This window comes from Jaculus jaculus, chromosome 11 (genome assembly GCF_020740685.1).
Source record: "Jaculus jaculus isolate mJacJac1 chromosome 11, mJacJac1.mat.Y.cur, whole genome shotgun sequence".
Taxonomy (NCBI): domain Eukaryota; kingdom Metazoa; phylum Chordata; class Mammalia; order Rodentia; family Dipodidae; genus Jaculus; species Jaculus jaculus.
The window spans coordinates 109,624,881-109,642,082 of NC_059112.1; the positions used below are offsets into that span (position 1 = coordinate 109,624,881).

Below are 17,202 nucleotides of genomic sequence, written 5' to 3' on the forward strand. Positions count from 1 at the left end.
AGTTTGGCTTTGTGGCTACCACCGGTAGTCTCTGCCCTCAGCCTGGTTACAAAGTGAAACTCTATCTCAAAAGAAAAAAAAAGAAATTGTCATTGGAGGTTAGGGTATAGAGTGTGTACTTCATAAGTGCCAGGTCCTGGCTTCAGTCTGTAGCATCACTCCCTCAGATTCATTGTCTATATAAACAATCCTGAACTATTAATATTTTTATTTGCATGTGTGTATGTGTTCATGTGCACACACGTATACTATGTGGAGGTTTGTGCCCCCCTCCCTGGGAGAATGGGTGTGCCAGGGCCTCTTGCCACCGCAGACGAACTCCAGATGCATGTGCACTTTGTGCATCTGGCTTTACCTGCATACTCCTAATTAGAATTTTTAATCGCTGAACCATCTTCCCAGTCCTCCACCTTTTTTAGAGACAGGATCTTGCTAGCTTCATATTCTCTCTCCCATTGTCCCATTGCAGGGCTCTGAGATCACAGAGGCTCACACCATTTTGTCTTTAGCATGGGGTGCTTGCTAGGTAATGGGACCTAGGCCAGCTGAGCTATTTGCTCAGCTTCTTCATTGAACCTTTATAGCTTTCCCCTTTTAGTCCTCTTCCCTGTGCTGTTTTACCTTTGATAGCTTTCTTTTTTCTAAATATTTTTTGTTTATCTACTTGCAAGCAGAGAGAGAAGAGAGACAGAATGAGAATGGGTTCACCAGGGCCTCAAGCCACTGCAAACTTAACTCCAGATAAGTGCACCACCTGGTGCATCTGGCCTACGTGGGTCCTGAGGAATCAAACCTGAGTCCTTTGGCTTTGCTTACAAACGCCTTAACCACTAAGCCATGTCTCTAGCACCCCCTTCCCTTTGGTAGCATTTTATGTGATTTTTTTTTTTTTTCATTCTTTCTGAGGCAGGTTGTCACTCCAGCTCAGGCTAATCCAGAAATCACTCTTTAGCCTGGGTTGGCTTTGAACTCAAGGCAGTCTTCCTACCTCAGCCTCTCAGGTGCTGGTATTAAAGGTGTGAGGCACCATACTGGACATCTGGTATCTTGTGGTGGTGGTTACATGGGGCTTTCTCGGAGGTGCGAAGAAGTGCCAGCTCAGGACAGGTCTTCTTACAAAGGTGGTGATGAGGTGAACTGAGGCGAGCAGAGTGCTCATGAGTCAGCACACAGTCCTTGGCTGACATTTGATTACTTGGCCTTGCGCTATTATTTATGTACTTTACAGAGACTGGAGTGTAGGGATAGGTGGATGAAGGCTGGTCATGGACTGGGTTTATTGCCATACCTTCCCCAGAAATGGTACCATGTTTTCTGTTGCCATGCTAGAAGCAGTTCAACTGCAGCATCCTTGGGAAAGGCTTGTGACGCTAGCTAACCACACAAGAGCCTTTAACTCAGCACAGTCCAAGGGTAAAGCTTGTTCCACGGGCTCTATCCCAGCCTCCCAGGGCCAGAGGTAAAGGACAAAAGGCAGGGAGTACACAGCCTGGTTCCTTCCACACTGTCCTCATTTTCCTGTTAGATTCATGCTATCTCTATGGTTTTTCTGTCCCTTAATGTTAGAAAAGGGCGTGAATGTCATGGCGGATAAACAGTTCTCAGGATGTGCAGTGTACAGGTCCTGAGATCCACTTCCCCACCTAAGACACCTGTGCCACATGACCCTCCTGTACCTACATCACACTACTTGCAAATGCAGCTGATTACGCCAAAGGACAGAGGTGGATGGCAGCCCTGCCTAACCCGTTGGTTGTTCTGGATTTCCTAGGACTTCAGACCACACGATTGGGAAACCACTTGGAAGACCGAGTGAATAAGTTTTTGAGGCGCCAAAATCACCCTGAAGCTGGGGAGGTTTTTGTCAGAGTAGTGGCCAGTTCAGACAAGACTGTGGAGGTCAAGCCCGGGATGAAGTCAAGGTTTGTGCGCCTGTGTCCTTTCCTAAGTTGGTAGGAGTGACCTTTGTCTCTGTAAGGCTGTGATGTGATGTCCTTACCCGGAGGCTCATGGCAGCTAGCATGTTCAGCCAGCCCTTCCATAAACCCCAAATTCATTAGCAGAGGTACAGTTCTCAGGTCTATGAAACAGTTCTGAAGGGATATAACTCAGCCCCAGAGCTGCTTTGGCCAAGGGGAAGAGCTCTGGCAGTTGTCCCACAAAGTGGCCAATCCCTTAGCTCTGATCCACAGGCCAGGTTTAGCTCAGAAGCACCTTGAGAACTGTAGCATTTGCAAACACCAGGCTCTGACTTATTTCAGGTTTGTGGATTCTGGAGAGATGTCTGAATCTTTCCCATATCGAACCAAAGCACTCTTTGCCTTCGAGGAAATTGATGGAGTTGATGTGTGCTTCTTTGGGATGCACGTGCAAGAATATGGCTCTGATTGTCCTCCGCCTAACACAAGGTATTCTTCCATCCTCCTCCCGAGTACTCACTGTCAGCAGTTGGTAGATGTCTTGGAGCAGCTGTGTGCTTTGGTACTCGATCAGAATAAGTTAACCGAGCAGACCTGTGAGTTTTGTTTCCCTGTAAGCCAGTGGGAAAGGAAGGCTCTCGGCGGTGCAGCGTGCTAGTGCTGCGTGCCAGTGCTGCGCATGTCCTACCCATGCTTTGCCTCACCAAGGCGAGGCCCGTCGCCATGGGGAGTGGACACAGCGGTAGGGCAGCTGGACGCCCCATTCAAACCAAGTGTCTCTGCCAGAGTTAGTTTAGGAGTGATTAGGAGTCTGGGCAGGAGGGCCTGGACGTGACTTCCCTTAGTTTGCCTTGATCCCTCCTTGGCTACCCTAGGGATGGTCACCATCAGAAAGTGATTTCTGTTTCCTTGCCTGGCAGCCGGGACTGTGATGAGGGTTTCATCACATTCCATTAGGTGGCCAGGTGTGACCACTATCAGAATCTCTTTCTGAAGGTTTATAGATATTGGTATTTTGCTTCAAGTTTGAGGGGTACCCTGAATTAAAAATGACCCCCCACCCTGCAGGCGTGTGTACATATCTTATCTGGACAGTATTCATTTCTTCCGGCCCCGCTGCCTCCGGACAGCTGTTTACCACGAGATCCTCATTGGATACCTAGAATATGTGAAGAAATTGGGGTGAGTTTGGATTTTTCAGAATCAATAAAATATTCTACATATTTTATGAAATAATGATTTTCAAAACTTCAAGTTTTGTGTTTTTGTTTTTAATACATTGAGATTAGTTCAGATGTCTACTGAGCCTCACTTCAACTGCTCACAGACCACATGTGTCTGGCCAGGAGAACACAGTACAGGCAGTTCACCTTTGCTTGCATTGATCCTTTTAGAATGAGATTCTCACCTGAGCTTCTCTTCCAGTGTGCAGAAGGAAATAGGAAGAGAGTTTAGGGCTGAGCTGATGTACCTCCCTTACTGGGCCTCACTGAGTCGTCATGTTTCCAGGCTCTGTGAGTAGGTTACAGGGTCCTCTGTGACCTCAACTCAACCTCATGCACACTCCCTAAGAGTAGTTGAGGCTTAGGGCTAAAGCCAGACTTGAATTTGCATGTGATAAAGATAATGCCAGGGGTTGGGGAGATAGCTTAATTGGTAAAATATTTGCCATGCAAGCTTAAGGACCTGAGTTCAGTCCCCAGCACCCTCCCACCACTACCACCACCTCCTCCATCCATCCATCCATCCATACACACACACACACACACACACACACACACACACACACACACGAAAGGTAAGAGTCTTACCTAATCCCTCCCCAGCACACTGGCTTGGAACCTAATTGTCTTATCGATTCTACACAGCATTATGGTCATTTCTTTTCTTTCTTCCTACTTACTTCTGTCCTTCTCAGCTCAACTCTAACAGTAGATCCACATTCACTTACAGTTCTGTACCTGGCTTGTGTATGGTCTTACAGGTATGTTACAGGACACATCTGGGCTTGCCCCCCAAGTGAAGGAGATGACTACATCTTTCATTGCCATCCTCCTGATCAGAAAATTCCAAAACCGAAGCGACTACAGGAGTGGTACAAGAAGATGCTGGACAAGGCATTTGCAGAGCGGATCATTCATGACTACAAGGTACCCTTGCTAAAGGGGTGATGCTTTGCAATTTTGTTCACCTACAAGAACCAGAAAGGCAAGCATGAAGCACAGAGTGAAAGTGCAGATGCACCCATGTGGTTGGTCGAGGCACTGGCCTGTCATCAGCTTTATGCCTGTGATCGTGTACGTGACCCCAGGATGAGACGCTCCCTCACCTCTGTGTTCTGCTTCCTCCTAGGACATCTTGAAGCAAGCATCTGAAGACAGGCTCACAAGTGCCAAGGAGTTGCCCTATTTTGAAGGGGATTTCTGGCCCAATGTGTTGGAAGAAAGCATCAAAGAGTTAGAACAAGAAGAAGAAGAGAGGAAAAAAGAAGAGAGCACTGCAGCTAGTGAGACCCCTGAGGTGCAGGTCCTTCCCAAGCCCCCACTAGAGCTGTGAGAGGAGGCTTCAGGCCAGCGAGACAGGCTGGGACAAGCACATGGCTGTTGGCTTCTTTCTGTGGTGTCCTCTCACCCGCACACCCAGGGTGATGTCATCCACAGCAGGAAGCAGGCCTGGGGGTTCTGCACAGAGGGTACTTCCTGTGGGGCACGGCTGTTAGACCTGGACAGCAGACGGAGGAGGGTGTTCCATTGGAGACAGGAAGGCAAGAGGTGGGGAGTGGAAGCGCATGGAGGCTCTTCCCCATGTGTTTGTGCCTTCCTACTCTGACCTTGTTCATCAGTTACTACCCTTGTGTGTCAGGCAGTGCCGGGTGAACCACAGAACCCTGCCCCTGGCCCTGCCCCAGGAGGTGTCTTCTATTCTAGTGAGAGAGACAGAAAGGAGGGCGGCTAACTGCCAGGCGTGCATTAGGGGACGAAGCAGCTCTGGGGAGGAAAGCGGGGCGCGGGGCTGGGGCAGTCTCTGTGCACTTTGGTGTAAAGGCTTCCCGCAGGCGAGCAAGCGCGCTGTGCCGACGGTATCCATGTAGAGCTGGCATGGTGTAGGCTTGTAGCTGTAGATTCTGTGTAATGAATTCTTGGGGGAACAGCCCCCAAAGTCAGGACAGGTGTTTGTGACATGTAAGGAGAAAACATGGACCAAGGAGGCTCCCACGTGGGGCTAGAGCACATGGTGTGAGGCAGAAGCCAAGAACAGGCTGCTGCTGCTGGGTTCCTGAAGTGTCCCAAGGCAGGGCTGGCAGGAAGAATATGGTGGCTCCTGAAGCTCCAGATCACACGTGTCAGCACACGTGATCGCTGAGTGTGCGCGTTAGGTTATGTCCTGCCTTAGACAGACAGCCCTTGCCCTCAAAGCAGGGTAGAGAAAGCCCAGACCAGAATACAGTAGAAATGTCCTCATTTTCTGATTTCCTGTCACTGAGGCCTCTCAGAAGTTTGTCCATCATCAAACCCTTGTAGGAGCATGACTGGTCTTTACCAAGTTTGGTGTTTTACTTCTTGAAAGTTCTACCCCAGGGTGCTCTGGCCTGGTAGAGTGATGCTCTGCAGAGCACTGAAGCAGGATAGGAGTTCATCTTGCACTGTGTACCAGGGACATGCATATGGTAGGGAGGGATGTTGACAGGGAGACTCACTTTTCTCTCTGTTCAGATCAGATGCTGTGGGTAAGGAGTTGCCTTCCTCGAGGACACCTAGGACCACACAGTGGGGTTAATTTCAATAATGGCCAGCGCTTGTCAGGGGGTGCTGCTTTGCCATTAACAATCAGATTCTCAGGTTCAAGAAATGCTTGGCACTGATGTTAAATAGGGGGAAACAAGGCATAATGCCATGTGTTCAACCCCCGCTTTGGAAAAGAAAACAACATGCACAAGTAAAAATCCAAGGGAAAAAGAATCCAAAATACATTATTTTAGACCACTAAAGAAAATTAAAGTAAAAAATTATTTATTGATTTGAGAGAAGGAGAGAGAGAAAGAAGCAGAGAATGGGCACACCAGGGCCTCTAGCCACTGCAAACGAACTCCAGATGTATGCACCACCTTGTGCATCTGGCTTTACATGGGTGCTGTGGGGAATCAAACCTGGGTCCCTTGGCTTTGCTGTCAGTTACTAAGCCGTCTCTCCAACCCAAGAAAATTATTTTTTCTTATATACATATTTTATATATGTATGTGTGTGTGTGTGTGTGTGTATGATCTATTTTTATTTATTTATTAGAGATAGAGGGGGAGAGAGAGTGCATCTGGCTTACATGGTACCTGGAGAATCGAACCTGGGTCCTTAGGATTCATAGGCATGTGCCTTAAATGCTAAGCCATCTCTCCAGTCCAAAATGTTTGTTCCTCTCTCTCTCCCCCCATCCTTGGCTTTTCGAGGTAAGGTCTCACTATAGCTCAGGCTGATCTAGAATTCACTACACAGTTGTAGGGTGGCTTCAAACTCACAGGGATCTTTGTACCTCTGCCTCCCAAGTGCTGGGATTAAAGATGAGCACCACCATGCCTGGCAGAAATTCTCTTAAAACATTCTTTGGGGCTGGAGAGATGGCTCAGTGGTTTAGGCATTTGCTTGCATAGCCTAACTACCTAGGTTTGATTCCCCAGTATCCATGTAAAACCAGATATACAAAGTGGCACATGTGTCTAGAGCTTGTTTGCAGTGGCTAAAGGCCCTGACATGCCCATTCCCTCCCTCCTCCCTCTAATAAATTTTAAAAATATATTTAAAAAATCATTTGACTCATGAAGCTGAGACAATATCGTGAGTTCAGAGCCTGAGCTACATAACTTGACCCTATCTCAGAAAAACAAACCAAGTTAGCCACAGTAGTGCGTACCTTTAGTCCCAGTCCTTGGGAAGGGGGAGAAGAAAGAGAAAGAAAGAGCGAGCTAGGAGTTTAGCTCAATGGTTGGCCAAGGGCTCAGCATGCATTAGTCCTGGGTTTGATTTCCTGGCAATTCAGCAAAAAGAACAAACATTCTCCAGACCAGATCTGGTTAGCCTTTTCACCTTGTATTCTAAATGAGTAACACAGCAGCTCTTTCCATATTATATATATTGCAGCATTTGAACTGGGGACTGACACCTTTGATGTCAGTCAAAAATGCATTAACAGTGGGTTGCAGGCCTAGGAAGATTGAGCAGGGCCGGCTTAGACACTGAGCGGGGCCTTGATGGTTAGTTGGGAGTCCCTGCTCCCACCAGGGCAGCAGCTTCCCCCATTTGCATCTTCCCTGTGTCTTTTGCTGCAAATTGAATGCTGGGCAAAAACAAAGGAAGGAGCTGGGCATTGGTCTGACAGCCTTGCATGTGGTTGCAGGGCAGTCAGGGTGACAGCAAGAATGCCAAGAAAAAGAACAACAAGAAGACCAACAAGAACAAAAGCAGCATCAGCCGCGCCAACAAGAAGAAACCCAGCATGCCCAACGTGTCCAACGACCTGTCCCAGAAGCTCTATGCCACCATGGAGAAGCACAAGGAGGTAGTGGCGGGGGCCGGGTGGACAGGGCTGGGCGCTCAGGAGCCACGAGAGCAGCAGGCACCAGGCCTGCAGTCCTGAGTCTTTCATGGAAATGGGGCCACCTCTCGAACATAGAACTGGCTAGTTTGCTAACACCACATGACTTGTCACCCTTCTGCTGTGTCCCAGGCAGGTACTGGGTTCAGCTGGCCTCCTGTTCTGCAGGCAGAGGTGGCTCTGTGCAGGAGCTGCTTTTTTGTGTGCTAATGTGGCTGCTCTCTGCAGGTCTTCTTTGTGATTCATCTGCATTCTGGGCCTGCCGTCAATACCTTGCCCCCCATTGTGGATCCTGACCCCCTGCTCAGCTGTGACCTCATGGATGGGCGTGATGCCTTCCTCACTCTGGCCAGAGACAAGCACTGGGAGTTCTCCTCCTTACGCCGCTCCAAGTGGTCCACGCTATGCATGCTGGTGGAACTGCACACACAAGGCCAGGATCGCTTCGTCTACACCTGCAATGAGTGCAAGCACCATGTGGAGACGCGCTGGCACTGCACAGTGTGTGAGGTAGGCCCCGCCTCCTCCACTGCCCTCCCTCCCCCAGCCATGATGGGACTGTGGCAGAGCCCCAGCAGCAGTGGGCATGGCTGCAGATGTTGGCATTTCTACACAATAGTGTGTTAACCCTACCAGGATGTAGAGCCAGGTGTAAGGCAAAAACCTTCCTGTCTTTTTACTGTCTTATTGACTCCTGTTCCTGACTGTGGAGAGAACGGTCACTCTCCAGAGCAACAGTAGTCCTGACCTTGGCAGTCCTTCTGCCTCCTGTGTGCTGGGATTAAAGGCAAGAGCCACCACGCCTGGCTGTGGGAAGCATATCTTGACTTGTATGGGGCTTTACCTGGGCAGGGAAAAGGTTACCTGGCCTTTGCCCCCCCCCCCCCCCTTTTTATTGTTGTATTTGGTTTTTGAGGCAGAATCTCACCGTAGTGCAGGCTGATCTGGATCTCGTTCTGTATCCCCGGGCTGGCCTTAAACTCATGGAACCGCCTACCTCGGCCTCCCAAGAGTTTATAAGGGCAAGCACCACCACACTCAGCTTTGTTCACTTTTTTATGTTCTTATTTATTTATTCACTTGTTTATTGATAAGAGACTATGAATGCACCAGGGCCTCTGGCCACTGCAAATGAACTCTAGATGCATGCTGTGCTTTGTGCATCTGGCTTTACATGGGTCCTGGGCGTCAAACCCAGGATTAGCCTGTGTAGGTGAGTGATGTAACCACTGAGTCATCCTCCAGCCCTGCCTGCTCACGCAGGTGCTGGTTTCCCCAGTCTCCTCTGGCCTCCTCTGGCCTCTTTCTGCTCTGCTAATACCTGTTCTGGGGCACAACTTTTAGCCTTTGCCCTTACAAGCCTAGCGCTTCCTTCCAGTGTCCAGTGCCATTTTTATCTGCGTGGACCTCTAGGTCAGGCAAACAATATTTGGTGCTCATAGGTAGCTCCTGCCTTCCTCCTGGGGATAGTATCTGTGTCCTCTGCTGGGGTACAGTGTTCCTGATTGTCACTGTCAGCAGTCATGGCCATTTTCCTGATGCTTCCCCCAGAGGAGGTGAAGCAAGGGAAGAGGACCCGATCCACTGCTCAGACGCCTCAGGCAGACGCTGGCTCATACGCGTGTGGGCGGGCTCAGCTGAGGTTGACACCCAGTCGTGGTGGCAGAGCCATTCAGTATCTGTTTGCGCCGAGTATGGTATATGCCAACCTGTCTTCTGCTTGTCTACAGGACTATGACCTTTGCATCAACTGCTACAACACAAAGAGCCACACACACAAGATGGTGAAGTGGGGCCTGGGCCTGGACGACGAGGGCAGCAGCCAGGGTGAGCCCCAGTCCAAGAGCCCCCAGGAGTCCCGGCGTCTGAGCATCCAGCGCTGCATCCAGTCCCTGGTACATGCCTGCCAGTGCCGCAACGCCAACTGCTCGCTGCCATCCTGCCAGAAGATGAAGCGGGTTGTGCAGCACACCAAGGGCTGCAAGCGCAAGACCAACGGCGGCTGCCCGGTGTGCAAGCAGCTCATCGCACTCTGCTGCTACCATGCCAAACACTGCCAAGAAAACAAATGCCCTGTGCCCTTCTGCCTCAACATCAAACACAAGCTCCGCCAGCAGCAGATCCAACACCGCCTGCAGCAGGCTCAGCTAATGCGCCGGCGCATGGCCACCATGAACACCCGCAATGTGCCTCAGCAGAGTTTGCCTTCTCCTACCTCAGCACCACCTGGGACCCCCACGCAGCAACCCAGCACACCCCAGACACCACAGCCCCCTGCCCAGCCCCAGCCTTCACCTGTGAGCATGTCACCAGCTGGTTTCCCTAGTGTGGCTCGGACTCAGCCCCCCACGACAGTGTCCACTGGGAAGCCTACCAACCAGGTGCCAGCCCCCGCACCCCCTGCCCAGCCCCCGCCTGCAGCAGTGGAAGCAGCCCGGCAGATCGAACGCGAGGCCCAGCAACAGCAGCACCTGTACCGAGTGAACATCAACAATGGCATGCCCCCAGGGCGCACGGGCATGGGGAACCCAGGGAGCCAAATGACCCCCGTGAACCTGAACGTGCCCCGGCCCAACCAGGTCAGTGGGCCTGTCATGTCCAGCATGCCACCTGGGCAGTGGCAGCAGGCACCCATCCCCCAGCAGCAGCCAATGCCAGGCATGCCCAGACCTGTGATGTCCATGCAGAGCCAGGCAGCTGTGGCCGGGCCACGGATGCCCAGTGTGCAGCCACCAAGAAGCATCTCACCCAGCGCCCTGCAGGACCTGCTGCGGACCTTGAAGTCTCCCAGCTCCCCTCAGCAGCAGCAGCAGGTGCTGAACATCCTCAAGTCCAACCCGCAGCTAATGGCAGCTTTCATCAAACAGCGCACAGCCAAGTACGTGGCCAATCAGCCCGGCATGCAGCCCCAACCAGGACTCCAGTCCCAACCCGGCATGCAGCCCCAGCCCGGCATGCACCAGCAGCCCAGCCTGCAGAACCTGAATGCTATGCAAGCTGGTGTGCCACGGCCTGGTGTGCCTCCACAGCAGCAGGCGATGGGAGGCTTGAACCCCCAGGGCCAGGCTCTCAACATCATGAACCCAGGACACAGCCCCAACATGGCAAATATGAATCCACAGTACCGAGAGATGCTGAGGAGGCAATTGCTGCAACAGCAGCAGCAGCAGCAGCAACAGCAGCAGCAGCAGCAGCAGAGCAGTGCCAGCATGGCTGGGGGCATGGCCGGGCACGGTCAGTTTCAGCAGCCTCAAGGGCCCGGAAGCTATGCCCCCGCCCTGCCACAGCAGCGGATGCAGCAACACCTCCCCATCCAGGGCAGCTCTCTGGGTCAGATGGCCGCTCCAATGGGACAGCTCGGCCAGATGGGGCAGCCTGGGCTGGGGGCAGACAGCACCCCCAACATCCAGCAGGCCTTGCAGCAGCGGATTCTGCAGCAGCAGCAGATGAAGCAGCAGATCGGGTCCCCAGGCCAGCCGAACCCCATGAGCCCCCAGCAGCACATGCTCTCAGGACAGCCACAGGCCTCGCATCTCCCTGGCCAGCAGATCGCCTCGTCCCTTAGTAATCAGGTGCGGTCTCCAGCCCCTGTCCAGTCGCCACGGCCCCAGTCCCAGCCTCCACATTCCAGCCCATCACCAAGGATACAGCCCCAGCCTTCACCACACCATGTCTCGCCCCAGACTGGTTCACCCCACCCCGGACTCGCAGTCACCATGGCCAGCTCCATGGATCAGGGACACCTGGGGAACCCCGAACAGAGTGCAATGCTTCCACAGCTGAATACTCCCAACAGGAGCACACTGTCCAGTGAACTGTCCCTGGTCGGTGACACCACGGGAGACACGCTAGAAAAGTTTGTGGAGGGCTTGTAGCATTATGAGAGCATCACTTTTCTTTTTTCCCCTTTCATGTTCTTGGACCTTTTGTACTGAAAATCCAGGCGTCTGGGCTCTTTTTATTAAGCCTAGATGGAACTGTGACTTCCAAGCCGTGGAAGGGTGGATTGATGTTTAAAGAAACAATACAAAGAATATATTTTTTTGTTAAAAAACCAGTTGATTTAAATATCTGGTCTCGCTCTTTTTGTTTTTTTGGGTTTTTTTTTTTCCGTTTTGTTTTTGTTTGGGGGGAGGGGGGTTGTTTGGATTCTTTTTGTCGTCATTGCTGGTGACTCATGCCTTTTTTTAACGGGAAAAACAAGTTCATTATATTCATATTTTTTATTTGTATTTTCAAGACTTTAAACATTTATGTTTAAAAGTGAGAAGAAAAATAATATTCAGAAACTGGTTCCAGAAATAATGCATCTTATAATGTATCCCGATAACGATCTGATGTTGCGGGAAGATTTTTTTCTATAGTGAACTCTGTGGGCATCTCCAAGTCTTACCCCTGGACGATAGGAATTGACTCCGGCGTGCACACATGTACACACCCACACATCTATCTATACATGCTGGCTTAAGCCAACCTCTTGTCTTGCAGATGTAGAAATTGTTGCTTTGTTTCTCTGATAAAACTGGTTTTAGACAAAACTAGGGCTGATCACTCTCTTAGACCATGCTATTGTTCATAGAGAAGCAGCGTTCTTTCCTTCCTCCCGTGTGAGACTTGAAGGAGGAAAAGCGGTTCTCATGTAAATCATGCAAGCGCTGTGATCACATGAATCACTGCACAGAAGGCAGAGTCAACTCATTCCTCTATCGTGTTGTTAATAAACTGTGCAACAGACGAAAGGGTGGTCCTTCTTGAATTCATGTACATGGTATTAACACTTAGTGTTCGGGGGTTTTGTTATGAAAATGCTGTTTTCAACATTGTATTTGGACTATGCATGTGTTTTTTTCCCCATTGTATATAAAGTATCGCTTAAAATTGATATAAATTACTGAAGTTTTTAACATGTATTCTGTTCTTTAAGATCCCTGTAAGAATGTTTAAGGTTTTTATTTATTTATATATATTTTTGGAGTCTGTTCTTTGTAAGACATGGTTCTGATTGTTTGCTCAGAGTGGAGATGCCGGGGCTGCGGTCAACAGAAGCGGTGCGGGTGGCAGCTGGGCAATGTCCCAGGCTTGTGACCACCTGGGGGCTTCCTGGAGGACAAGGGGGCAGCTGGGCAGTGCCTCACACATTCTGTGCTTGCAGGTGAACTTCACACACACCCATGAGGGATGATCGCCACTGGGTTGGAACACCACTTTGCTTCCAGCCTGCTCTTCCTGTTCTCCCTTCTGATGTAGCCAGCTGCCCCCTTGGGGAGGGCTTCTTGCCTTGTTTTCAGGCAGTCTCTTTCTATACCCAAATCCCACAATCAATGCAAAGGGTGCTCCAGGGACTGGAGGTAGTTCCTGACCTTCCCCTCCCTCCCCCCTCCGCAGTCCTGTGTTCAATGGCGGGGTTACCTCCTTTAGCCTGTCCTACATGGCCTCAGTAGGTTCTCGCGTAGCCGGGGCCCACCACCCCGTGCTCTTGCCCTCATACAGTCCAGTTACAGGTGCCCTTCTGAGCAGGGCCATGAGCTCATGAATACTACAAATGTCACATCTAAGAGGAGGACCATTGACAGGACCTGAAGCTAACCCCCAAGTCTGCTGCCCCCCCCCCCCCCGCCAGGGAACTTTTAAAATTAAATTCCTGTCTTCCAGCTACAGGGTGGTTAGATGAGGGTGGGAGGGTGTTAAGTTTAAAAATCATGACCCAAGTAGCTTCTGCCCCTGATGTTCTCAGGATTTTCAAAATACATGATACTTGGGAATCTAAATTTAAGGAAGTATTTTCAAGATTGAAATTTTGAATCTTGAGTTTTTAATGTGGGTAAGGAAAGACCACCACCCAACACCCCAACCAACCCGTCTCCACCCCACCTCATGCCCTCTAGAGATGCTCCGTCCTTGCTCAACTTGCTGAGTCCTTGCACATTCAAGGTCCTCTTTTTCTGCTGATGGGGAAGCCCTGAGCCATGTGTTCAAACAAGAAGCAGGACTGGAGCCCCAAAGGAGCTGCTCTAAGCCCGCACTCAGAAGGTGGCGTCCACCGGTGTGCCGCCTTTGCACGTGAGCAGTGGGGACACCTTTTTCAGGTTATCCTGGAATTCAAAACTGTACCAACCTCTTCCTCTTTGAAGTCTGCATCCTATGCAACCGTCCACCGGGATGTGGCTGAGGGTGTGGGCTGTGGATGTTATCCCTAAGCGTGTCCTAAGGAAATTTATGTAAGAGCTGGAGTGCCCAGACACTTGTGTCTCATGCTGTATACTTAAGAGGAGAAGAAAAAAAGTCCTATATTTGTGATCAAAAAGAGGGAACTTGAAATGTGCTGGTGTTTATAATAAAAGCTGGTAAAACTGCTTGGATTCAAAGATGGTTCCGATTGGCTAATGACCTTAGCGTTTTCTCAGCTTTGCTAGTCAATGGAGAGCTGAAGATGCCTGGTTAAGTATCTTGCCTCACATGTATGTGGTGCTGTCTGAAATTCAAGCATTTTAAGGACTGAAGTAGAATCGGATGTCGATACAGCATATGCCAAGCAGAAACTGCTGCTTCTGCTCTTGGGGGTCTTGAGACATGAAACTTTCCACTTCTTTGAATTCTGCTATTAAAAATGGAGCCAAAGATTGGATTTGAGCCAAAGCATGGCTTAGTGCTGCCAAGTGAGCTGCTGTTTTGAAAACACTTCTCATTAAGGTGACAACGCAGACACGAATGGCAGGAAGTACAACACAGGACAGTGTGCGGGGAAGTGGAGCTGTAGCCAAAACACTGGAGCGTACCTGTGGGGATGCGTAGGGATAAAAATAAAGTCTGTCCACCTGGCGCTGCAAAGATACGCACCATCTCACGGGTAAATTATTTGTGCATTTCACGTGCTTTAATCATGTCATTTACACAAAGAGTCTAGGGTGGGGCCTGTCGATTATAAGATTAAAGATTGCAGAGCCTAAACAGACTCCCAAGGAGTTTGATGTGGGTACCAGGGCTTTCTGCAGATGATCTAAGTTGTCTGTAAACTGCTGTCATTGTGCTCACATCAGTTTATAGAGGATTTATTAAGAATCTTGCCTACTTCACTAAACAGAAATTCCAAGGGAGCTCATACCCATGACACAAGTGTAGATATTTTGGGAGGGAGGAAAAAATTGAAATTACAGTATAAGAAGCACAGGCCCTTATGAGGTGGAGGAATAATCTCTACACAGCATCACCCTAGCGAGGAACTCTAAGCTGGGACCTTAAATGAGTCCCCCAGGTCTTTTATCCTCCTGTGGATGGTAAGGAGATGGAAAGAGCCTGCTGTGGTGGCGCACGCCTTTAATCCCAGGACTCGTGGAGGCAGAGGTAGGAGGATCGCAGTAAGTTCAAGGCCACCCTGAGACTACATGGTTAGCCTGGTCGCTAGAATGAGATCCTACCTGGAAAAACAAACAAAAAAGACATACTAAGTAACAAATGCTGTTTAAATAGAACATTCCTTTGCCCTACATTGGTCCAGTAACTTAGTAGTTAGTTTACAGAGCATCAAGGCCAGAGCAAGGCACCCAGCCCTGAACTCTGTTTTCTCTGTTAGAACAGGATCCCTTCCTTTCAACCTTAAGGACAGCCCGGCCTCCTACCCTATCATAGAACTTCACCCTGGCCCCACTTTGGGGTTGCTTGTGAAAGTCTGCCTGTGTTTGCTGTTTACTGGAAAGCTTGGGCATTTGAGAAAAAATGTTGACAGCCTAGTGTCAGTCAGCCTTCACGTCCACCACAGGCAGTGCCTGGTATAGGAGGCCTCTGCCCGTCCCCTGCAGTTTCTACGAGAGGGCTGTGACAAGTGGCCTTCGAGGGCTCATGAGTCCTATGATTGTGGCCACACGGAAATTTACAGACTGACTTAAAACTGTGTGTAACACGTGCAGGTGTATGGGCCCCATGTGCATGCATGTAGAGAAGAACCGTGTCCTCTGTCCCTCTAAACCTGGTTTTTTGTTTTTTTTTTTTTTTTAATATTTGTTTGGGAGAGAGGGAAAAAAAGGCAGATATATAGAGAATGGGCATGCCAGGGCCTCTAGCCACTGCAAACAAACTCCAGATGCATGTGCCCCTTGTGATCTGGCTGACATGGGTCCTGGGGAATCGAACTGGGATCCTTAGGCTTCTCAGGCAAACGCCTTAACAGCTAAGCCATTTCCCCAGCCTGTCTTCTTGAGACAGTTTGTCACCTAGCCTGGAGTTGCCACGTTTTTTGGCCAAACTGGTTAACCTGCAAGCCCTAGCAATTCTGTCTGTCCCCCTCAGTGTAGAAGTTACAAACATGGACAGCTACAGTCAGCTTTTTTTGTTTGTTTTCCGAGGTAGGGTCTCACTCCAGCCCAGGCTGACCTGGAATTCACTATGTAGTCTAAGGGTGGCCTTGAACTCATAGTGATCCTCCAGCCTCTCCCTTTGGAGTGCTGGGATTGAAGGCATGCACCACCACGCCCGGTTTACAGTCAGCTTTTTATGTTGTGCTGGGCTTTGCGGCATGAGGATGCTCACCTGCTGAGCCATCTCCCTAGCTCCAAGCTGATTTCTTAAAAATACATATGTATGCATATGCCCATGAAATTCAGATAAGAGGATCCTTGAAGGAGATTGTGATATGTGGGGAATGTTCCAAGCTGGGCTGAGAATCTCCTCAGGAGTTTGAAGTCTGAGAGGGGTAGCTGACAAGTTTCTGTTTCTCCTTCCTGTCAGTCAGGCTTCCTGTTGCCAGAATTCCTTCCTTGTCACCTCCGACCCTACCCAGGACTCCTCTGACCGTGGCACATGTGTGGGTCAGGGGAAGAAAATTGTTGAACATGCTAGAGTTAGAGTGGGCTGAAGTGAGGATGAAAGAAGGGTAGGGAAAAACTGTTGCTAAGAATCCCAAAGCTGGAAAATGGAGTCAAGTAAGGAAGGGTCATACTTTTGTTAAGCAAGAGGTATTTGAAGCTGATGGGTAATAGGCAGTCAGAACTGATATGCCAGGAAGAGCTGGACTGCAGTTTGGACTGGAGCTCAGATGACCTTTGGAGTTTTGTGGAGTCATTTCTAGCTGTTCTCGACCCTTAATAGAAGTGAGTTCCAAGCTTTGGTTTCGTGGGAAAAAACAAGCCGCAGGAGAGCTCAGGGTTGCTTTGTCTGGAAGCTGAGAGGTATATATTCTGTAGATCCTGAGGTCTACCTATCTTGCTCCCATGCTTAACTGAAGCCCAGGGTCTCTTACTAGTGCCAAATTCAACTTCTGTCGGGAAGGCCGGGTCTAGTGCTCCCACAGGCCAGTATGTTACCTCTGGCAGACGATGCTTCCTGGGTGGAGAGAAGAGGGAATACATTCTCCTGGGGAGGAGTACCTGTGGGGGACAGGGAGTGAACTCAAGCAGAGTAGGTGATGGAGGGCGCGTTGGCCGAGGCCAGAGTTAGGCATGGATTATGAGTTCAGGGAAAACCATTGGCTGTGAAGGATGTGGGACTGGCCAGAGCAGAGGTGGTGGAGGGAAGGCACTGTTAGGCTTCCGGGTGAGAAGCCTTCTGCTCTTCCATCTAGATCTGCCCGTTCTTTTCCATTCTCTTCCACGGATTAAGTCAGGAAGTTGGGGGCTATCCTTGACACATTTAACCTGAAGGCATCCCAGACTTGCCCTCTCCCAACATTCCAATTCTGACTAGGAGACATGCGCCTCGGTCCTATTCT

General features: G+C 50.0%; 1 protein-coding gene across 4 annotated transcripts in view; it reads left to right on the top strand.

Moving 5' to 3' along the window:
- Window positions 1-13,867, top strand: part of LOC101610963 (CREB binding protein) — a 153,955-nt gene extending 140,088 nt beyond the window's left edge. For all 4 annotated transcript variants that reach the window (XM_045130127.1, XM_004652216.3, XM_045130128.1 and 1 more), the window contains 8 exons: window positions 1,772-1,922; window positions 2,262-2,408; window positions 2,988-3,101; window positions 3,904-4,069; window positions 4,272-4,439; window positions 7,305-7,466; window positions 7,731-8,012; window positions 9,233-13,867. In XM_045130127.1, the coding sequence (XP_044986062.1) occupies window positions 1,772-1,922; window positions 2,262-2,408; window positions 2,988-3,101; window positions 3,904-4,069; window positions 4,272-4,439; window positions 7,305-7,466; window positions 7,731-8,012; window positions 9,233-11,377 (3,335 nt within the window). In that variant the 3' untranslated portion in view covers window positions 11,378-13,867. The remainder of the gene's footprint in view (window positions 1-1,771; window positions 1,923-2,261; window positions 2,409-2,987; window positions 3,102-3,903; window positions 4,070-4,271; window positions 4,440-7,304; window positions 7,467-7,730; window positions 8,013-9,232) is intronic.
- Window positions 13,868-17,202: the final 3,335 nt, after the last annotated feature.